Source organism: Balaenoptera acutorostrata, chromosome 2 (assembly GCF_949987535.1).
Source record: "Balaenoptera acutorostrata chromosome 2, mBalAcu1.1, whole genome shotgun sequence".
In the NCBI taxonomy this organism is placed as follows: Eukaryota; Metazoa; Chordata; class Mammalia; order Artiodactyla; family Balaenopteridae; genus Balaenoptera; species Balaenoptera acutorostrata.
The window spans coordinates 37,332,477-37,356,139 of NC_080065.1; the positions used below are offsets into that span (position 1 = coordinate 37,332,477).

The following is a 23,663-nucleotide window of genomic DNA, read 5'->3' on the forward strand; positions in this document are numbered from 1 at the left end:
CCAAGTCTATTTATGCCATTTACTATTGTAATTGTGTAAGTTGATTAAACATATCAACTGATAAAGGAGGAAAAAGAGTTGTTTTTATAAAAACTAAGGTGAAAATGCTGAATAATTGAAAGTGGTTTGCAAAAATTTTGCTTTGAATTAATGTGGATGAGACTACTATAAAAGATTAAGGAAAAATAGAAGCATTTTGTAGTCAAATTTGCTGCAAAAGTTGCCTTTAAGCTTTCATCTCTCTTCAAAAGAGAGATGATTCTCAACTTTGTCTGTATCTGGATTAACTCGGAGAGATTTTATACAAACATGAAATATTGGGTCCTCCCAGCCCAATGGCATCAGAACCAGGGGATGGGACTTAAGCAGAGGTGTTTCTTAAAGAAGTGCCCCGCTTGGAGTTAAAAAACCCACTGTCTTAGAGAAACTGATATGAGATAACATAGATGATGAATTATGTATTTGTTTTATTCGAGAAAGAAATCTTGGAACTCAAATCAGGAGACCCTTTAGGAACTAAGAGGTTGGTCCTATGTCAGAAAATTGGTGAATATTTGTGTATTTCTATGTTCTAAGTTAAAATAAAATGTTTAATTAAAAAGTAGTGTGGACTACTTTTCTATGGCTCTCCACTTGAACTAAATTTTCAGTTAAACATCAATTCTGATTTTTTCATATGAGAGCACTTGCACTCCCTCAAAATAGTGAAGTATTAAATTGGAAAAGAAAACTGACCTCACTGTCTAAGATTGGAAGATATCTACTTGACCAATAGTTGCTTATGTGCTGCCTGACCTCATCATCGACACGGGGTGAAATACAACCCAGCCCGTCAGTGGAATCATCTTAAGCAATAGCTCCTCTGTAGATGCTACACGACCAACCACAAAGGACACCACCTTAGCAGACCCAGTATCCTGAGCAGCTACTCACCTTTTTCACAGGCGAGTGAGCTTGAAATGGGAGGTGTCCAGGAATCCCCACTGCATGTGTACCTTGATGGCCCAGCAACAACAAAGCCTCTGGGGCAGGTTAGCTCAATGGATTCACCAATTTTATATAATGTCTGAAATGGTGACAGTGTCAGTACTTCCTGCACCACTGGCTTGAGGCACTCTGTCCCTGCAGAGAGAGAAATATTTCAGATGTATTTGGTGGAGCAGAATACTCAATGGATACAGGCAGATTTTGTGCAATCCAAGAAGTGATTTTAATGTGATTTACCGCATTGGTTCAGCTTTAATGCTGCCTTTTGATGAGAAAAACTGGGGGTTGAGGATCCCAGTTGAGAAACTGGGAAACTGTCTTTAGTTCCATTAACTGAAGAACTTGCTAAGGAACTGGCTTCAGATACTCCTAACTTTCATTACATCATTGGGACCTTTTCAAGAAATAATCTTTTCCACTCTCCTCCCCAGTGAGTTTTCCCAAAAGCAAGTCACCATATTGTGGGTGACACAGAGACAGGATGTTCTAATTGACACTGGTCTCAACTCTGTGTCATGATGTTCCAGAATAACTCTTTGGAGTCCCCATCTGAGCCTTGTGTGAATCACATTTTGACTTTCCTGAAGCACGGGTATGTGGGGAGCCTGCAAACTCCTCCTCTCTCTTTGGGCAAAGGATTTGGGTGTGCTCCAAGGAGAAAATTGCATTTCACAAAAAATCCCATCTCTGATACAAAAAGAGTGTAAGTATCAGCTTCCTGGGACTCATTATTTCGCATCTCTTTGTACATCGGGCGAGGCAGATGCCTGTGGTTAGATGCAGTTAGCAGACTTCCCAGATTTCTTCTCAAACACATGCCTCATGGTCCTGCTAATACGCAGGGGCAGGAAAACTAAACTATGAACATAGTTTGAAATCTAATTTGAGCAGATGAATCCTACTTTCTGCCTTACTAAACCTTTTCACCAGAGTTACTAAAAAATATTAAAGTGTACTAATCTAAGGGTGTGACTTTGCTCTATTTATTTGGGGCACATCCATTCTCTAGAGGAGTCATGTGGAAGGCCTGCCCAGTTCTCACGTCGGCATTCCACATCTCCTCGCCTCCAGGTTCTGTCTGGTAAGCAGCTGAAGTACTGGTATCCAACAGGTTTGAAACCAGTAAGGCATATGATTTCCACTTCTTCCCCAAAGGAGTACAGTTTCTTTTCATTCTAGAATTAAAACAGAAATCAGCACATTACTAAGTTATGAATAATACCTTCAAACACCTTGGGGTCCTCCTGGATTCCTTCTGTTCCTTCAATCCTGTATCTACTCAGAGTCTACTCCATTTCTACTTCTAAATATCTCTCAAAATTCTCTCCTTTCCTTTGCCATCATCATTGTCTTTGCTCACAGCATGTATTGTCTCTTACCAGGACAACTATCTAATTGGTCCCTCTTCTAATCCGTCTTCCATATTGCTGCTTAAATTGATTAGAATATATATATTTATTTTAATTAATAACTTGCTCCCCTCTGTAGATGAGATGGCTTACTATTGCAAGAAAAAGAAAACTATATATGTATCCTGTAGTGGCTATAAATGGAATAAAAAATGTATCCTGCATACGCAGAAAATATATGCAGATGCTATGGTAACACATTGACTACAAATCATTTGAAAGTGTTACTAATAACCTATTGGTCATCATATGCTTTCCCAGTTAATGTGTAATTAAAGTACAACTCCTGGCATTTGGGGTTCACTGAAAGATTTTAAAGTTAAGATGGGTTTTATATTCTTAGCTTGGAATATGAGATTTAACCCACTTTCCCATCCTCACCTCTTGCCATTTCCTCCCATAGAACCTATGCTCTAGCAAAACAAAGCCATCTGCTATTCTTTGCACATAATACTCTCTTTCATGCCTCCCTGTCTTTACCTGTTCCCTCTATCTTCAACATCTTCTCTCTTCCATTCTCTCAAGACCCAACTCAAATAGAACTTCCTCTGTGGAAAATCTCTTTCATTTCCCCAGCTTCATCGGGTGTACCATCCTTTCAGTTTTGGGGGGAAACTTGTACAAAGCTCTAATTTATGTTTATCACATTTATCATCCCCGCCCCTACACTTGAGTGGCACTTCTATTACCAGGTCTCCCCTCACAAACCTTTATACGGGGCTTAATAACTCTTTGCTGGAAAAAATGCAAAACACTCTCCTTCTTAGGAAGACAGTAATGTAAAAGCAATGTAACTCTTTCCTTACTGAGTGGGAGACAAGTACAAAGAATTGACTAGGAAATTATTCTCTGAGAATCGAAGTTGGGAATTTTGAGGGAGGTGAAGGCTCAATCGTCAACATCTGTTATTACTTGGCCACGTGATTCAACTTTTCTCCTAGAAGATGATTAATTTCCTGAATACAAAAAAGAGCATTCCATCTTTGGTTATTATGGGTATGGCTGTGTTTCCAAGGGAAATGGCATGGTGACTAGTATTAATGATTTAGATGTTTTATTCAAAGGCTGCACATTTTTCCTGCACATTCATCCTGAAATAAATTATTGTCATAAACTTCTGCTTCCATTTCTTTTATGAAGCTATAACGTATAAGTGTATGTTGCAACCATCAAGCTTTGTCCGACATATCTGCTAGACTGACTAAACAAGGACCCTTACCCAAAGTCACTGTCACTTGCCAATGAGGACTTGTGTCTTGGTCACTAAAAAGATATCTTCACGTGCAATGACATGATTGCTCTAGCCTGGAATGAGGCATACCTGCCTCTGTTTGACTCCATATAGGGGCATTTTGCTACTAGGAATCTAGAAGGTACTTATTAGGAAAAGTTAAAATTGTATTACTTTTGAGCAAAAACTATCGTCAGGTAGGAATTAGGCCTTTAATAAAGAGCAAATTAAAACAAGGAGTGAACTTATTCATGGAAATGGAAACATACAATCTAATTTTGTAAAGAGTCATTAGAAGAATGAATCACTGTTTAAACCCTTTGTGTGTTTTTAAAATTAGAATGTCAATCATTTTAATACTTTATTTAAGCAGCTGGCACAAACGGATTAAAAATTATTTAGGTATCTGGATCTGACAAAATGTAATTCTGAGGGTACTGTTGTAGGGCAGGGACTGGAAAACTTTTTCTATAAAGGGCCTTGATCATCAATTGCAGGTCAGGCAGTGTCTGTCACCTTGTGTCACAGTTGCACAAAACAGCTATGGTCATTATGTAAACAAAGGAATGTGGTTGTGTTCCAATAAATTTCATTAAAAAAAGAAAAGAAAAGAATACAGAGGGCAGGCCAGATTTGGTCTGTGGGCCATAGTTTGCTAACTCTTATTCTAAAGGATTTGTTCCCAAAGTGTGACTTCTGACCTAGCAGCATCGGTATTACCAGGGATCTTGTTAGTTATGGAAGTTTCTGGGCCCTGCTCAAGACTAGCCTCTAGTGCATCTGGAGTATGAGAATCTCTGGTTCTAGAGTAAAGACTAAACGACATTACTCCCCCTCCAAAATATTTCCTCCCCCTCACACCTTTAGGCCTGGTACCTTATACATGAACAGAAGATGAATGAACAGGGAAGATACATTAGCCCAGACTATGCTCCATGGATATTTATTTGCTGGCCCTGGAGAATCGAGGGTTATTGATTTTTGATCATAAATATGATACAGTTGGAAACAAATTAAAGGCTTTACTGGGTTTAAGAAAGGTAAACTTTTTTTAAAAAAGGTAAAATTGATTAGGACACATGCCTCCTGTGATCAATTTTAAATATTATTTATCTCCTGGAAGTTTATATCTAAAGCCACAGAACTGTCAAACAAAAAGTATTTAGTTGTTTTTAAACATAGAAACATATAGTGGTTTAATGAAAAAAGATAAAATTAAAAGATATTAAAACTGTACTGACTGCTTAAGAATTCTATAGGTTTTAACCTAAAAAGCCATTACAGACTCAACACCTCCTATGTTACAGTCAAGACTAGTTTGTTTCTCTGATAACGTGCCTTAGATAGGGGGTTAGTTTGCTCAGATTCAGAAATAAACAGTCAGATCTTAGTTGCAGATTCCTACAGAAGTCATCCAAACCATTCTCCGCTCACATAAATGTACCACCACACGAGTTCGTAGTGCCAAGGCACACAATAGTGTGTGTGTTAGTTTGGTCTAACAACCAGCTATGAGGACACCTCCAGGGAATTCACAGGGAAAAGTGATGGAGCCTTTCTAAATATTCCTTTTTTACTTTTTAAGTCAACAGATTATTAAACTAAGAAAAAAATAACTCTAAATAAAAGAAAGCGCATGTCTCTTAAGTTCTATTTTTTTGGATTCCAAACCTAAAGTAAAGGTCAGGATGCTTACCCGGATAAATGCATTTTCTGGAGGGACTGGTTGAGGACACCCTGAATCTGATTCTAATTCAGGGAGGTCTATTTCTTTCACTTCCTCATCATCACTGATGCATGGTTGTCCACTAAAAGGGAAAAATAAACGTGTGTATAAGACAATAAATATGTGTATACATATGTATATATATACACACACATTTACATGTTTATGTATATACATATATGCACGCGTATGTACACATTATATATGTGTGTATATATATATATGTATATAATACATTTAAAAAAGAGAGAAAACAGAGAGGAAAAGGGGTAGCAGCCGATCTAACACCTCACTGATATGTTGTGTTGGAATAGGTAAAATTCTAATCATTTCTTTACTTAGCAGTAAGAAAATAAATATCTTAACTGTCTAGTTTAGTAGCGGTGTCGGGGGAGATGCCCCGCTCTCTCCCCATACCCATCCTTACTCGTTCTGCATTATGGAAAATGTGCAGTGCTCCTCTTGCCGCCTCTCCCCCTCACAGCTTTTCCCTCCTTGCTGGGGGGCAGGGTGGTTGCATTCTCGGGTTCTCGATCTCTTGTAAGTAGCATCACACGTGCTCCAGGAAGACCAGCAGCCCCAGTTCCCGTCTACAGCATCTGGAACACAGGAAGACCCACCCACCGATCATGGTGCCTCTGGGAGAATTGGGACTTTGAAGCCAGGTCAGCTGGGCTTCCTCACAGTTTAGCTGTGGGAGCCTTTGCGGAATATCGTAGGGTTATTGTGAGGATTAAAAGAAATTATCTGCGCAAAGGGCCTGACATATCACCTGATTTCCCTTTCCTGTTCCCACAGCCTGAATAAAATGGCAATAACTATGAATCGTTTTCAACTATCAGCAACATATCACACACATACATATATTCATAAATACATGCATACATATGAACTTCTTCCAAATAGAATATATATAAAATTACATTTTTAAAGGTAATAGACTATATTCTTACTCCCATGACATATCCTTTTTCTAAGGAGGGTTAGAGGTAACCATGAACATTGCTTGGTCCTGTATGAAAACTTTGGTTGTGTCTTAATTTATCCCTTATTACAAGCCATTCTCATTCTACATTATAATGCACAAGAGGTTTATAACAAGAGCATCACGTATTTTACTTTATAGTGTGTTTTATTATTTTATTTATTTTATGTTATAGGCATTGTGCTGTATATATATATATATATATATATATATATATATATACATACATACATACATATATAATCTTTGGGTATATAGTGGCATTATCCCCATTTTATGGATGAACAGATTGAGGCATAGAGAGGTTAGGTGACTTTCCCAAGGTCACATAGCTGGTAGGTTACAGCTGAGACTCACACCAGGACTGTTTGACCTTTGAGTCTAACTTTCTCCAGGCCTATTTTCCTTGTGAGTTTGCATAAGGTGGAAATTGCTTATGCAGAGAAGTTTTGTTTTGTTTTGTTGTTTTCATTGACCAACCTACAATACCTTTGGAGGGGAAAGCTTCCTACCTCATAGCAAGTTACTGACACTTACTAGATTTGTAATCCGGAGAGTGCCTCTCACAGTTCTCACCGTAGGTGCCACTTTGGCACACGCACAGACATTCGGTCCCTGAGAGCGTGGGGTGGCCGTTATTAGGGCATCGAGCACATTGGCAGGGGTCAAACTTGGCTGCATATTCTTGATAAGCTCTCCTGAGGTTGTTCCGTCTTGTCACCGCACAGGGGATATTTCTTACCAGGTCTGTGATGGGAGCAAGCTAAGAGCAGATGGGAGAGAGGAGGTCCAGTCAGAATCACATCTCTTTGGCACAGGTTGCCATCATCGCCCAATTCCTGTGGAATGAGAGGCAAGATCTGGAAAATCCCACACTTCAAAGGGATTGTTGTAGAATATGGTATATCTGTCGATTGGACTAGTGGAGAAAAGCCCTCCCCATGAGGGCGGGGGAGCTTCTTTCCCTTCTACAGTGGGTAGAGTAGCTATCTGCAAGGTTAGCTGGCTTCTGTTGTCCCTAAAGCATGGCAGGTGTAAAGTATCTGGAGCTTACTTTCCCCGGAATTCTACTATGGAGGAAGCCTCACATGAGGTGTCGCTTACTTGGACTTACATCGACTTGTTTATTAAGCATCAAATGCATGCATCAAAGTACTGAGAAAAGTGACCAAGAGTTAGGCGGCTCAGGAATGCTTTGCTGAAGGCTCATCAAGTTTGACTCAAGGAGAAAAATCTGGAAAGGGTGAAGAGAGGCTTTCAGTGTTCTTTGTTTTTCCAGGGACAGTGCTACTGGCTTTTGGTGGAACCAGATGAGAAAATGTGGAGAGACAAAATAGAGAAATGAACTTCCTGGTAGGATCAATAGAAGAATTACAGTAACAAATATGGAGCTAACACAAAATCAGGGCTTTTTTTTTTTAAAACATCTTTATTGGAGTATAATTGCTTTACAATGGTGTGTTAGTTTCTGCTTTATAACAAAGTGAATCAGCTACACATATACATATATCCCCATATCCCATCCCTCTTGCATCTCCCTCTCACCCTCCCTATCCCACCCTTCTAGGTGGTCACAAAGCACCGAGCTGATCTCCCTGTGCTATGCGGCTGCTTCCCACTAGCTATCTATTTTACATTTGGTAGTGTATATATGTCCATGCCACTCTCTCACTTTGTCCCAGCTTACCCTTCCCGCTCCCCGTGTCCTCAAGTCCATTCTCTTCGTCTGTGTCTTTATCCCTGTCCTGCCTCTAGGTTCTTCAGAACCTTTTTTTTGTTTTAATTCCATATATATGTGTTAGCATATGGTATTTGTTTTTCTCTTTCTGACTTACTTCACTCTGTATGACAGACTCTAGGTCCATCCACCTCACTACAAATAACTCAATTTCATTTCTTTTTATGGCTGAGTAATATTCCATTGTATATGTGTGCCACCTCTTCTTTATCTATTCATCTGTTGATGGACACTTAGGTTGCTTCCATGTCCTGGCTATTGTAAATAGTGCTGCAATGAACATTGTGGTACATGACTCTTTTTGAATTATGGTTTTTGCAGGGTATATGCCCAGTAGTGGGATTGCTGGGCTGTATGGTAGTTCTATTTTTAGTTTTTTAAGGAACCTCTATACTGTTCTCCATAGTGGCTGTATCAATTTACATTCCCACCAACAGTGCAAGAGGGTTCCCTTTTCTCCACACCCTCTCCAGCATTTATTGTTTGTAGATTTTTTGATGATGGCCATTCTGAGCAGTGTGAGGTGATACCTCATTGTAGTTTTGACTTGCATTTCTCTGATGATTAGGGATGTTGAGCATCCTTTCATGTGTTTGTTGGCAATCTGTATATCTTCTTTGGAGAAATGTCTATTTAGGTCTTCCAGGGCTCATTTTAATTAACATTTTAAAACCTCAGAGGAATGACCCTCTAGTGCAGTGTATGACTCACAAGGGCCCAGATGGGCAACTGGACCTCATTTTCCTACCATAACCTGTAGAGCTCCAAGTATCTTCACACTACATGTAAATCATTCTACCTTCATGATGATTGAACTCCTTTATATTCATTTAAATGAAATGAGCAGAATAGCTCCTTAAGGGGCTTTTTAAAATGTGCTTATGTTTTAGGCAAAACTGGCTCAAAGTAGCATATGAGTGATTTTTGGAAAAAGTATTTCATACCTAATAAAAATCACCCTTTAATGTAATTACAACAAATATAAGACTGGTAAATTTAATCAATGGTGATAGAAACAGAAAATCAAATGTGTCTAAAATCCCATTTATCCCACAGAGCTATAAATGAAGATTTAGGAGGGCTCATCAAATAAAGAATTGCAAGAAAAATACAGAAATCAAATTTATTACATGCACGGGGAGTAGAACACTACTCCAGGTAAGTTTAGGCAGTTTCACGCACTAAACTCCCTCTTCTGGTATTTAACGTGTGCTGGGAATTCTAAACGCTGTACTACAGAATGCTTGTTTGAACAGCAAAAACAAGAGATGTGTAATTTAATGGTTTTTAAAAAGGTATGTTGTGAATACTAAAGAAAGACATTTCTTTAGAAAGAAACCCATAATGTTTTTCAATCTTACCTTAAAGTCAATCACAGTAGGATTTTCCTTCACTGATTCTAACCACTCAGAAAATGTCTTCTCTTCTGGACCAGAGCTCCCTTTCTCCCATGCCAAAGCCGCTGCATACTCACTCCTCCCGCCTTGAACCAGGGATATGGATTTCTCTGATCCCTGCATAAACGAACCTGCAAGGTATTTCAAGAAAATTACTCATTTAATTTTATTGCAAATTCAAACTTGAAAGCAAAGCCTATTTGCACAGGAGAAAGAAGCAGATGGTAGAGTCATGTAGCTCCATTAAGTAAACTAAGTGAAAAGCAAGAGAACACATCTCTTGTCCCTATAGGGAGTTTAATAACAGAAATGATAATAATAGTGCCAACAGCTACCATTTATTAAGCAACACGTGTATGCCAGGCACTCTGCACTCATTATTTATGTAATTCTCATAACAACCTGGAGAAGTAGGTGTTATAAACATGGACATTGAAGCCAGAAGTAATTTGGCCTGGAACACATGGATACTAAGGGGGAGGAGGGGCGCTGGGATGCAGATGTAGCCCAAAGCCTGAGGACTCTGTCTCCTGCTCTTTGATGCCAAGCCTCCCACTTTTGACTTATATGGGCATATGTCTTGGGCCCCCGGAATAACATAAACCACATGGTTTCTGGTACCCAGTCAGTTGACTGCCATGCCATAACTGACTACAATTACAGAAAAATATTGATAGAATACCTTTAAGCTTAAAGACAGGAGTAAAAGTACAACTAATCAAAAAAAAAAAATTAAACCTCAAGTTAAAAGTTGGCACAATGTTGCTTTAGAGGTACTGGCATTTACTCTATACAGCACAGATCTTTCATATAAATTTTCAAAACAGTTCCTCTTAACTAATGGTGTCTTTAATATGGGTAGAAACTGAGCAATAAGAAATTATAGTGAGAAATAAAATCAAATGGAAAAGAGGCTAGTGATATGGGTAATAGTTAATGGCATTAATCTGGTGTCTGTTCTGGAGTGTCAGTAAGGATCAGCCATGCCCCTAACTGTTTAGAAATTCTACAGTAAGAGAGTCTAGGATGATTAGAACAATGGGCGAAATACTCTCTCTATGAAAAAATAAGGGAGAAATTATTATTTGCCAATATATCATATACCTATTGACAGTGACTCTGACATGCAGATTGATATATGTCATAAATGGATTGACACTGGTAAGAGCTATATATGATAAGCATGGGACACTGAAGAAAGAACTAGTTAAGTCTATTTACTATTCTATTAGCTACTTCGAACAGAATGCTTACAACTGAATAAATTCCTTAAAAGTATTCCAGAAAGAAAATGCAGACTGAAGATGATACCAACAGTGTAAACATAAGGAAAACAACTAATAGAAGGAAGAACAGACACTTCTATTTCTTCCACAAGCTTCTCATCAATCACAACATGAGTTTGACAGCAAGGCACTCTCAAAACATATCAAAGATTTTAAGGAATTTTATGAAGTATTATCATTATGATATGAGCAAGACAAGGAAAAATTCTGTTTATTTCATATAGATTATCTTTTGATATTTTCTATTTTCTACACTCGTATATATTTTTGTCCATAATGTATTTTTAGAATAATATACTTATAAACATTTGTTAGTAAGTATACATATATTAGGGATATATCCTCAAAAAAATTTAATGGTACCATTACAGATTATAAAAGTTTGGAGTCAAATGATTTAATCAAAGTAGTTCAGGGTTAGAAATAGACAAATCTAAGGGTTTTTTTATTTTTATTTTTTTATACAGCAGGTTTTTATTACTTACCTATTTTATACATATTAGTGTATATATGTCAATCCCAATCTCCCAATTCATCCCCCCCCCCCAGCGCTTTTCCCCCTTGGTGTCCATACCTTTGTTCTCTACATCTGTGTCTCTATTTCTGCCTTACAAACTGGTTCATCTGTACCATTTTTCTAGATTCCACATATATGCGTTAATATACGATATTTGTTTTTCTCTTTCTGACTTACTTCACTCTGTATGACAGTCTCTAGGTCCACTCACACCTCTGCAAAAGCCCCAATTTCGTTCCTTTTTATGGCTGAGTAATATTCCATTGTATATATGCACCACATCTTCTTTATCCATTTGTCTGTCGATGGGCATTTAGGTTGCTTCCATGACCTGGCTATTGTAAACAGTGCTGCAATGAACACTGGGGTGCATGTGTCTCCGTGAATTATGGTTTTCTCTGGGTATATGCCCAGTAGTGGGATTGCTGGGTATATGGTAATCCTATTTTCAGTTTTTTAAGGAACCTCCATACTGTTCTCCATAGTGACTGTATTAATTTACATTCCCACCAACAGTGCAAGAGGGTTCCCTTTTCTCCACACCCTCTCCAGCATTTGTTGTTTGTACATTTTCTGACGATGCCCATTCTAACTGGTGTGAGGTGATACCTCTTTGTAGTTTTGATTTGCATTTCTCTAATAATTTGTGATGTTGAGCATCTTTTCATGTGCCTCTTGGCAAACTGTATGTCTTCCTTGGAGAAATGTCTATTTAGGTCTTCTGCACATTTTTTAATTGAGTTGTTTGTTTTTTGAATATTGAGCTGCATGAGCTGTTTATATATTTTGGAGATTAATCCTTTGTCCGTTGATTCATTTCCAAATATTTTCTCCTATTCTGAGGGTTGTCTTTTTGTCTTGCTTGTAGTTTCCTTTGCTTTGCCAAAGGTTTTAAGTTTCAGTAGGTTCCATTTGTTTATTTTTGTTTTAATTTCCATTACTCTAGGAGGTGGGTCACAAAAGATCTCACTGTGATTTATGTCGAAGAGTGTTCTTCCTATGTCTTCCTCTAAAAGTTTTAGAGTGTCTGGTCTTACATTTAGGTCTTTAATCCATTTTGAGTTTATTTTTGTGTATGGTGTTAGGGAGGGTCCTAATTTCATTCTTTTACATGTAGCTGTCCAGTTTTCTCAGCACCACTTATTGAAGGGTTGTCTTTTCTCCATTGTATATCCTTGCCTCCTTTATCATAGGTTAGTTGACCAAAGGTGCAGGGGTTTATCTCTGGGTTTCTATCCATTGATCTATGTTTCTGTTTTTGTGCCAGTACCATACTGTCTTGATTACCATAGCTTTGTAGTATAGTCTGAAGTCAGGAAGTCTGATTCCTCCAGCTCCATTTGTTTCCCTCAAGACTGCTTTGGCTATTTGGGGTCTTTTGTGTCTCCATACAAATTTTAAGATTTTTTGTTCTAGTTCTGTAAAAAATGCCTTTGGTAATTTGATAGGGATTGCATTGAAACTGTAGATTGCTTTGGGTGGTATAGTCATTTTCACAATATTGATTCTTCCATTCCAAGGACATGGTATATCTCTCCATCTCTTTGTCTCATCTTTGATTTCTTTCATCAGTGTCTTATAGTTGTCTGAGTACAGGTCTTTTGTCTCCTTAAGTAGGTTTATTCCTAGGTTTTTTATTCTTTTTGTTGCAATGGTGAATGGGATTGTTTCCTTAATTTCTCTTTCTGATCTTTTGTTGTTAATGTATAGGAATGCAAGAGATTTCTGTGCATTAATTTTGTACCCTGCAACTTTACCAAATTCATTGATTAGCTCTAATAGTTTTCTGGTGGCATCTGTTGGATTATCTATATATAGTATGATGTCATCTGCAACAGTGACAGTTTTACTTCTTTTCCAATTTGTATTGCTTTTATTTCTTTTTTTTTTCTGATTGCCGTGGCTAGGACTTCCAAACCTATGTTTGATAATAGTGGCAACAGTGGACATCCTTGTCTTGTTCCTGATCTTAGAGGAAATGCTTTCAGTTTTTCACCATTGAGCATGATGTTTGCTGTGGGTTTGTCATATATGGCTTTTATTATGTTGAAGTAGTTTCCCTCTATGCCCACCTTCTGGAGAGTTTTTATCATAAATGGGTGTTGAATTTTGTTAAGAGTTTTTTTCTGCATCTACTGAGATGATCATATGGTTTTCATTCTTCAATTTGTCAATATGGTGTATCACATTGATTGATTTGCATATATTGAAGAATCCATGCATCCCTGGGATAAATCCCACTTGATCATAGTGTATGATTCTTTTAATGTGTTGTTGGATTCTGTTTACTAGTATTTTGCTGAGGATTTTTGCATCTATATTCATCAGTGATATTGGTCTCTAATTTTCTTTTTTTGTAGTATCTTTGTCTGGTTTTGGTATCAGAGTGATGGTGGCCTCGTAGAGTGAGTTTGGGAGTGTTCCTTCCTCTGCAATTTTTTGGAAGAGTTTGAGAATGATGGGTGTTAGCTCTTCTCTAAATGTTTGATACAACTCACCTGTGAAGCCATCTGGTCTTGGACTTTTTTTGGTGGAAGCTTTTTAATCACAGTTTCAATTTCATTCTTTGTGATTAGTTTGTTCATATTTTCTATTTCTTCCTGGTTCAGTCTTGGAAAGTTATACCTTTCTAAGAATTTGTCCATTTCTTCCAGGCTGTCCTTTTTATTGGCATAGAGTTGCTTGTAGTAGTCTCTTAGGATGCTTTGTATTTCTGCCATGTCCATTGTAACTTCTCCTTTTCATTTCTAATTTTATTGATTTGAGTAATCTCCCACTTTTTCTTGATGAGTCTGGCTAAAGGTTTATCAATTTAATTTACCCTTTCAAAGAACCAGCTTTTAGTTTTATTGATCTTTGTTATTGTTTTCTTTGTTTCTAATTCATTTATGTCTGCTCTGATCTTTATGATTTCTTTCCTTCTGCTAATGTTGGGTTTTGTTTGTTCTTCTTTCTCTGGTTCCTTTAGGTGTAAGGTTAGATTGTTTATTTGAGATGATTCTTGTTTCTTGAGGTAGGCTTGTATAGGTATAAACTTCCCTCTTAGAACTGCTTTTACTGCATCCCATAGGTTTTGGATCATTGTGTTTTCATTTTCATTCGTCTCTAGGTATTTTTTGATTTCCTCTTTGATTTCTTCAGTGATCTCTTGGTTATTTAGTAGCATATTGTTTAGCCTCCATATGTTTGTGTTTTTTATGGTTTTTTCCCTATAATTGATTTCTAATCTCATAGCGTTGTGGTCAGAAAAGATGCTTGATATGATTTCAATTTTCTTAAATTTACTGAGGCTTGATTTGTGACCCAAGATGTGATCTATCCTGGAGGATATTCCATGTGCACTTGAGAAGAAATTGTAATCTGCTGTTTTTGGGTGGAATGTCCTATAAATATCAATTAAATCTCTCTGGTCTATTGTGTAATTTAAAGCTTGTGTTTCCTTATTAATTTTCTGTTTGGATGATCTGTCCATTGGTGTAAGTGAGGTGTTAAAGTCCCCCACTGTTACTGTGTTACTGTTGATTTCCTCTTTTATAGCTGTTAGCAGTTGCCTTATGTGTTGGGGTGCTCCTATGTTGGGTGCATATATATTTATAATTGTTATATCATCTTCTGATATAACAAGGGATCAAGGGACTGATCCCTTGATCATTGCATAGTGTCCTTCCTTGCCTCTTGTAACATTCTTTATTTTAAAGTCTATTTTATCTGATATGAGTATTGCTACTCCAGCTTTCTTTTGATTTCTGTTTGCATGGAATATCTTTTTCCATCCCCTCACTTTCAGTCTGTATGTGTCCTTAGGTCTGAAGTGGGTCTCTTGTAGACAACATATATATGGGTTTTGTTTTTGTATCCATTCAGCAAGACTGTGTCTTTTGGTTGGAGCATTTAATCCATTCACGTTTAAGGTAATTATTGATATGTATGTTCCTATGACCATTTTCTTAATTTTTGGGGGTTTGTTTTTGTAGGTCCTTTTTCTCTTCTGTTTCCCACTTAGAGAAACTCCTTTAGCATTTGTTGTAGAGCTGGTTTGGTGGTGCTGAATTCTCTTAGCTTTTGCTTGTCTGTAAAGCTTTTGATTTCTCCATTGAATCTGAATGAGATCCTTGCTGGGTAGAGTAACCTTGCTTGTAGGTTCTTCCCTTTCGTCACTTTAAGTATATCATGGCAGATGGATTCTTAACCACTGTGCCACCAGGGAAGCCCCTGCCCTTTCATTTTGTCGATCTTTCTGTCCATGTGGTTTTTGTTCCACAGGCTGCAGGATTGTAGTTCTTCTTGCTTCTGCTGTCTGTCCTCCATTGAATGAGGCTATCTAAGAGGCTTGTGCAAGCTTCCTAATGGGAGGCACTGGTGGTGGGTAGAGCTGGGTGTTGCTCTGGTGGGCAGAGCTCAGTAAAACTTTAATCCATTTGTCTGCTAATGGGTGGGGCTGAGTTCCCGCCCTTTTGGTTGTTTGGCCTGAGGCAACCAAGCACTGGAGCCTAGAGGTTCTTTGGTTGGGCTAATGCCGGACTCTGGGAAGGTTCACACCAAGGAGTACTTCCCAGAACTTCTGCCGCCTGTGTCCTTGTCCCCATGGTGAGCCACAGCTGCCCACCACCTCTGCAGGAGACCCTCCAAGAGTAGCAAGTAGGTCTGGTTCAGTCTCCTATGGGGTCACTGCTCCTTTCCCCTGGGTCCTGATGTGCACACTACTTTGTGTGTGTCTTCCAAGAGTGGAGTCTCTGTTTCTCCCAGTCCTGTTGAAGTGCTGCAATGAAATCCCACTAGCCTTCAAAGTCTGATTCTCTGGAAATTCCTCCTCCTGCTGCCAGACCCCCAGGTTGGGAAGCCTGACATGGGGCTCAGAACCTTCACTCTAGTGGGTGGACTTCTATGGTATAATTGTTCTCCAGTTTGTGAGTCACCTACCCAGTGGTTATGGAATTTGATTGTATTGTAATTGTGCCCCACTTACTGTTTCATTGTGGCTTCTCCTTTGTGTTTGGATGTGGGGTATCTTTTTTGGTGAGTTCCAGTGTCTTCCTATCCATGATTTTTCAGCAGTTAGTTTTGATTCCTGTGCTCTCGCAAGAGGGAGTGAGCACACGTCCTTCTACTCTGCCATCTTGAACCAGTCCATCCAAATCTATGTTGTTAAGTGTGTTTTGCTTTTAGAAAACAAAATAAATGTGTCTTTGTTTTTAGGCAAATTGTCATTGTGATTAATAAGCATTAGTTGAGAATCTGCTATAAGCCAGGCACTAAAAACTTGTGTTGGGGAGTTGACACAATTCAGGAATATTAGCAGTGTGTCAGCTGGGCAGGATTGATAGTTGATTAATCAGTTTGGAGACTATTGCAATAGTCTCTGATTTTGCAGTGTCCCTACAAGGTGAAAACTAGAATTCATATTTGACATTTTCTCATCTCTATGTTGGATGGATTTTATAGTCGAGTAGTTTTTTTTCAGTAAGTATTCAAGAATGAATATTTCCAGAATTCTCTCATGTTTTGAGATGTCTTTCTGTTGCCTTTACATATGAACACATTTTCTTTTCTCTTTTAGAAATTTGTGGACATTCCTCTATCATCTTGTAGCTTTGCATTTTGTCAAGAAGTCTGACGCCAGACAGATTTTGTTGTTATCCTGTAGGGAACTTGTTCTTTCAGCTAGGATACTTGAATTCATTTTAAAAATCTTTGTATTTAGTTAATTAAGTAGAATTTGTCTTGAAATTGTGTATTTGAACAATATTTCTGATACAAATAATCAAGACGAATTTCTTCCTTTATTTCAGGGACTTTATATATATATATATATATATGTATGTATATTTATTTATTTATATATATTTAAAAAAATAGTTTTTCTGTTTAATTTCTTGGGCCTTCTATTTCAGGAACACTAATTCCCATCTATTGAATTACATTTGTCATTCCATTTCCATTAGATATTCTTTAATAATGGTTAATATCTGGATTTTTTCTCTGCGTTCATTATGAATTACTTTAGATCTTTTCTTTATTAATTTTATCTTCAGACAATTATATTTTGAACTTGCAGTGTCTATTTATAACTATAATGGTGATACTTTTCAATATTTGCTGTCTTTGTACCTTAGCTTTGAAATCTTCCTTTTCAATTAATTCTTATATTTAATGTCTTCATGTCTGAGCTTTTGATTTACTGAATTCACATTCTTATTAAATTATTCTATTGCAAGACAAACTGGTATAGAATCTGTACAGTCTTTGGTTTATATTACTAGGTTGATTGCTTTGCATACTGTTCTTTTTTGGGGGTTGTATAATACAAATGTGTAGTTGTCAGATCAGCTCTCATTTTGCTTATGCTCAACATGGGCATCCACATGTAGACCATTGATAGGCTCTGATATTTAAAACTACCTATTTATTATTATAGTAAATATGACATTATTATCTGTTCCTTGGCTGTCTTCCCATGACAATATAAACTTCATATTTTGGGAGTTTTTGTGATTCTGATTTCCTTTGTTCTGAGCAGAAGTAGCAATCAGTCAAGAAGAGTAAGGGAATAAGAAAATTTTACACAGAGGAAGGAGTTATTTATAATGGCAAGGCACATGAGAGAGCATGACTTATTTAGGAGACTACATAAAGTTTAGCTAGGCAGAGAGAGATGCAGAAACTTATCTTCAAGGCTATGTGAAACCATGACAAGTTTAAGGCATGAGTATTTCATGATAAGATTTGCCTTGGAGAATATTCCTCTAACAGAAAATGTGTAGAATAGATTGGAAGAAGGCAAAACCATAGGCAAGGGAACCAGTTGGGAGCCCTCTGTGGTAATCCAGGTTGGAAATGATGAATGAAAGGCATGTCTATGGAAATGAAGAGCTGGGGAGAACTGGGAGAAATATTAAGGAGGAAGAGTGACTACTTATTGGATGTAGAGGCTAGAAAGAGGGAGGGAGAAATCAAAGACAGCACTCAGGTTTCTGACTTTGTTGCCTGAGCCTTTTTAATGTACTTCTCTTACGACTTATTTGTCTGTTTTTTTTTTTTAATTGAAGTATAGTTGATTTACAATGTTGTGTTAGTTTCTGGTGTACAGCAGAGTGATTCAGTTTTTCATATATATGGATATATATACACACACATATATATAATTTTTTTTCATATTCTTTTCCTTTATGGTTTATTACAAGGTACTGAGTATAGTTCCCTGTGCCATACAGTAAGACCTTATTTATCTATTTTATATATAGTAGTTTGTATCTTCTAATCCAAAACTCCTAATTTATCTCTAACCCCCCTTCTCATTTGATAACCATAAGTTTGTTTTCTATAATATGTCTATGAGTTTGTTTCTGTTTTGTAATAAGTTCACTTGTATCATATGTTAGATTCCACATAGAAGTGATATCATATGGTATTTGTCTTTGTCTGACTTACTTCACTTAGTATAATAATCTCTAGGTCCATCCACATTGATACAAATGGCATTATTTCATTCTTTTTTATGGCTGAGTAGTATTCCATTGTATATATGTACCACATCTTCTGTATTTTTAATGGTTATCTATATGTATCCTTACTTTGTAAGTTCCTTGATTGGAAGACCTAGTTCATGCCCATCTGTATTTACAATGCTTAATACTGAGTTTGGCCGATAGGAAGAATCAATAAGTGTGCATTCAGTTAAACAAACTAAATAGGAGATAAAGAAAATCTTAACCATGTCCCCTTTTAAGTAGTACTAATATTTGATTTGCTCCCTTCCCCCACCACACATAGGGCTCTGAGACAAACAAATGAAACTAATGAAAAGTGAAAAATAGTATAGTCACAGTCATGTGCAATATGATACTTAAATTACTGCCAGTCAGGACGCACTGGGTAAGTTGCTAAGAGAAAGCACTGTTACCTCCATATTTCTCTGACAGCTTGTTAGTGGTGCACCGGTATTCCACTTTTGTTTTCTTAAAAAAAAGGAAGCGTTTCTTTGTTTCAACCCGGATGCAATTTTGGGCTTCTGCCTTCGTTAAACCTAGGAAATGGAATACAAGCAAAAAACCCTGAGAATGTACCATGGAGAATTCAGGGAAGAGGAACATGAGGCTCTGGGCACTTGGGGAGCTACAGGTGCTCCATATCAGCACACAACTCCTCCAGTTCCCGTGAGCTCGAATGATTAATGGCTTTTACTACAGAGGCAGTCCTTCACAAGCCCTGGGACATGCTGAAGAGAAGAGGTATATATGAGTCCCCGCCGTCTCCCCCATGGGGATCATGTTGGCGTCTCCATGTTGCCTACACACAATAAATCTCTAAGCTTTCCCGTCCTGCTGGCCACTGCCCTTGTATAGCCCCACAAGTCAAGAGATGAACACATGCTCTGTTTGGTGCCCTGCTGTCAGGCCTTCTTTTGGGGCCACAGCTGATTCTGTGAGAACTGAATCCATTTCACTTCTTCTCCCGTTCACCACCTAAAATGTAAATCTCATTGGTCACCTCTTCTTCCCGGAACACTCATTCTCATACTTGGCTATACTTCCCCTCCCTGACTTAGCTGCTCACTCCACCTCTACCTCCAAAACCCTTTCATTTTACTCTCAGAAATTCTGACTTCCTGACTCATGAACTCTTCTTTTATGTCCTCGATGACTGTTTGCTCTTTCTCCTCATCTTAATTCAAGCCTATACTTGATATATTTCCACTGCTGTCTCCAAGGGAGGTTGATGCTGCCTCATTCCCAGCCTCTTTAGGAGTTGGAGCTGGGCTTGATATCTTCCTAGTTTCCCAGTGCTGCTTTCATAGGATGACACTCCACAGTTTTATAACTCTTGTAAAAGTCTTGATGCTCTGAAGCTCAGGACATCCAATTCTAATTCCTTTGGTCTTCATTGTTCTTATCTTTTAACAAACTTCAAAGCATCATTTGTTAAAGATTTTGGTATCTGAATCAGTCTTTCCCACCCCAGTGCTAGCCATTATTCTTAATGACTTCAAAACTGATGGGGATGTCAGGGATTGAGTGGGACAGAGCACAGAGAAATAGGTCTGGCTGTTTGGACGCTAACGTGGTACTGCCTATCTGGGGTGATTTGAGGAGAATAAAAGTTTCCTTTTTTTTTTTTTTTTTTTAACAGCTTCCCAAGTCACCTGACCTGGTACCCAAAACACCTAAACTAGAATCCAGTTTTTTTGATGTTTAGTTAAAAATCGCCTTGAAAAATACAAGCTCATGAGAGATAGAGGTGTTATGTGAGCTCTTAAGCACTTTAAAGCAAAGTAGTTTATCAGATACTGATTCTTAGAGTTGCAGGTTACAAGAGGCAGGGAAGAATGTTTTCAGAGCTAGATGCGTCATGTGAGTATGATGCTGAAATTTAAACCTGAGGGCGCAGATCACCGAGGAATGAGGCTGAGTAGATGGGGATGGGGCTTCTTACTTCACAGTTTTTTCAATAGTTTGACCCATTCAAAGAAATGTATTACAGGTTGGGAGTAAAGAATTCTTGGTTTGATGGCTGTTTTGGTCAGACTGAATAAACACGACTCATTTTTCTTCTGGTAGTATTGTTCTTATAAGTGGGTCAGGCAAATGTTTAGGCCACGTGAGGAATTTAATATGTCTGTGGTGCATAACTCATCCTTTCATTAGGTTTCTATGATTTATAAGTGAAAATTAAATTGTATGTGACCAACTCACTAATTATAACATAATTAATTAACTATAAAGTTAGTTAATTACATTTGCTGAGGGTTATAGGAGAATGCTTAAAGATTTGAATGATGAATCTCTCTTATGAGTCATGGTGTTGGTCATGCAGTGATCAAAATATTAAGGCTTTATCAGTGAATTTCTGTGCTGGCCTTTTCTTCTTCACAAGATGTCCTATAGCTTGTGCCTGACCCATATCCACACTGACACAGGAGTTTCTTGATGCTGAAGCACTTGCCCTCTCAAGCCTGAGTGTCCCTCTGATGTGACACAGGGATGAGTATTTCAGAAATGTCCTCAGCTACTCTGACTGGGCAAAGGTCAACAGTGTCAATCAAAAATGTCATACTGATAAATAGTGGGGTGTATAGTTTTTCTCTTCTAATTCAGAGCAGAAAATAACTTCCCAGTCAAAGGACTTTAAAATTACCATCTTGTATAACATGATATTTTAATTGTTTAATGTTCTCTCTGTATTTCTGAAATTCTTTTTACCTTGCACGCTGAAGCAATGCCAACTTTTATTCAAGGTTTTAAATTGACTATGGGACACTGTGCAGTAGAGGAATAAATCAAGGGATGCAAATAAAAAGCAATTTAATTTTGTTTTATTTTTCTTGCACTAGAGAAAGTACTATGAAATATTCAAGTTATTTAAAAAAAATAATGACAAGGGATATAATTCTTATTGAATAAAGCAAATAATTCTTATTGAATAAAGCAAATAAAAACCAAGTCTAAACTCTAACTCTACATTATTGAGAAGTAAGGGGAGAAGGACTAAAAGAGGGAAAAGGGAGGAGGCCAGAATATGTATTCATCTGAAGAGTGGGCAAAAACAGGTAAGCACACCCACCGGAGAATTCCATTTTATTGAGATTTGTTTCTGTCTGAGTGAGCTTCATCTTAACCACAATTAAAATTGAGCTCCAATATTATTATTGTGACTCAGAGAAGTATATATATACATGGATATGCACATATTTAATGACTATAAGAATATATATTACATATAAAAATATCGAATATAAGGATATATATCTTATTTAATATATTAAATATAAATATATATACACATACTATAAACACTATGTATATATATAGTGTGTGTATGTGTACATAGGTGTGTATGGTTATATATTTCCAGTTTTATATCATATCTCAAACTCCCTTTCTTTCTCTTATTATGTGTGGCTCTGTGACTGAAGTCTCTATTTTTATTTAAAGAGAAAAAATAAGCCTTTAGAGGTTTTGCTGTGAATGCATGATGAGTATAGCTTATCAAGTGAGAAATTATTCTCGGCTACAGCAGCAGTGACCAGAATAATTTTATCCCAAGGGTGAGATGAAACCGAGTCAAGGGCCAGAGACTTCCCCAAACGATTTTTGCTCAGCATAAATGTTGATGAAATTCATCAAGCAAACATTGCTCCAGTGGAAAGGATAATTGTAAGGAAACATAAGAGGCAGGCAGTGTGGAAAGCCCATCACAGCATAAGTCTTTTGGCTTTCAGTAACTCTGTAAGGCAAAAAATTTTGAAGACCTTCTTACTGAAAATCTTTCTCAAAGACATTTATTACATCTCCTCTCTTAAAAAGCAGATAATGATGGACATCTGATCAATTAAGGTTTAGAAGGACTCAGGGAAGCCCCATTAAACATTACTATTTGCCATAATGAGATATAAGAACAGAAGGATTGAAACTCTATTGACGTCAGAGTTGGCTTGGTGTCTTTTAAAATAAATTCTTAATTCCTTTTGTATAAAAGTTAAATGATCAAGAATTCTGATTTACTTAGGGGAATCTGTCAGTTGGGTTCTGGTTATTATACAATTTCCTAGCCATGTTCTCAAGATAGAAGCATCACAAGGACGCTGTGTCATTTCACACAGGAGCCTGAAAAATTTATACAAAGGTACTTAAGTAATAGTAATTAATATTGGCAATCTAGGATAATAAGAAACCAAGATTTATTTTTTAAACCAAGGTTTATATTGTTATTTTATATGTAAGCAGAAAAATATCACTGATTATATCCCAAGATATAAAATTGCAACCTTTCCTCAAATGAAAGTGCTTCCCATCTGGTTTCAAGTTTTGTCACCAATAGGTGCATATCTGGCCCATATTAACTTAGTCCCTTGTCAAGTCCTTAATTGCTTTTCATCCTTTGCTCTGACTTTCAGTTAAAATCATTAAAAGAAAAAGAATTAGTACAGTGGCTAGGACTTCGTGCTTTCACTATTGAGGGACTGGGTTCAATCCCTAGTCTGGGAACTAAGATCCCACAAGCTGCACGGCCAAGAAAAAAAAAAAAAAAAGAAAAGAAAGAAAGAAAGAAAAAAGACTGCCAGTGGATTTGTTGTAATTACAGTTTTATAAAATTATCTCCTATAAAATTGCTATAAGTAAATTATCTTTTAGAGTTTAGTTCCAAGACAAATTTTGTTTTCCTTGAGGTGATGGCATGCATCTCTCTTTAGTTTACCACTACTGAGCAGCTTATGATGTTCTTAAATGTCAGGAAATTCTGGGTCAAATCTGATGCCCAAAGAGGTGAAGCCTATTTATTTTTTCCTTCTTCTTTTTGTCTGAATTTTATATTTTTATTTTATTTCCTTGAGTGTGTACTTTTTGGTTTTTCTTCATATCATTTTGGAAATAAAGCAGGGTCAAAATAAAG

The 23,663-nt window shown here is 37.3% G+C and overlaps 1 protein-coding gene across 1 annotated transcript in view; it reads right to left on the reverse strand.

The window, feature by feature from the left end:
• C6 (complement C6) overlaps nucleotides 1-23,663 on the reverse strand; it is a 97,831-nt gene that overhangs the window by 36,592 nt on the left and 37,576 nt on the right. The window contains exons 9-15 of the mRNA XM_057540347.1: nucleotides 19,177-19,299; nucleotides 9,438-9,604; nucleotides 6,876-7,101; nucleotides 5,781-5,952; nucleotides 5,324-5,435; nucleotides 2,030-2,162; nucleotides 934-1,122 (exon numbers count right to left, since the gene is read on the reverse strand). Of these exons, the coding sequence (XP_057396330.1) occupies nucleotides 934-1,122; nucleotides 2,030-2,162; nucleotides 5,324-5,435; nucleotides 5,781-5,952; nucleotides 6,876-7,101; nucleotides 9,438-9,604; nucleotides 19,177-19,299 (1,122 nt within the window). The remainder of the gene's footprint in view (nucleotides 1-933; nucleotides 1,123-2,029; nucleotides 2,163-5,323; nucleotides 5,436-5,780; nucleotides 5,953-6,875; nucleotides 7,102-9,437; nucleotides 9,605-19,176; nucleotides 19,300-23,663) is intronic.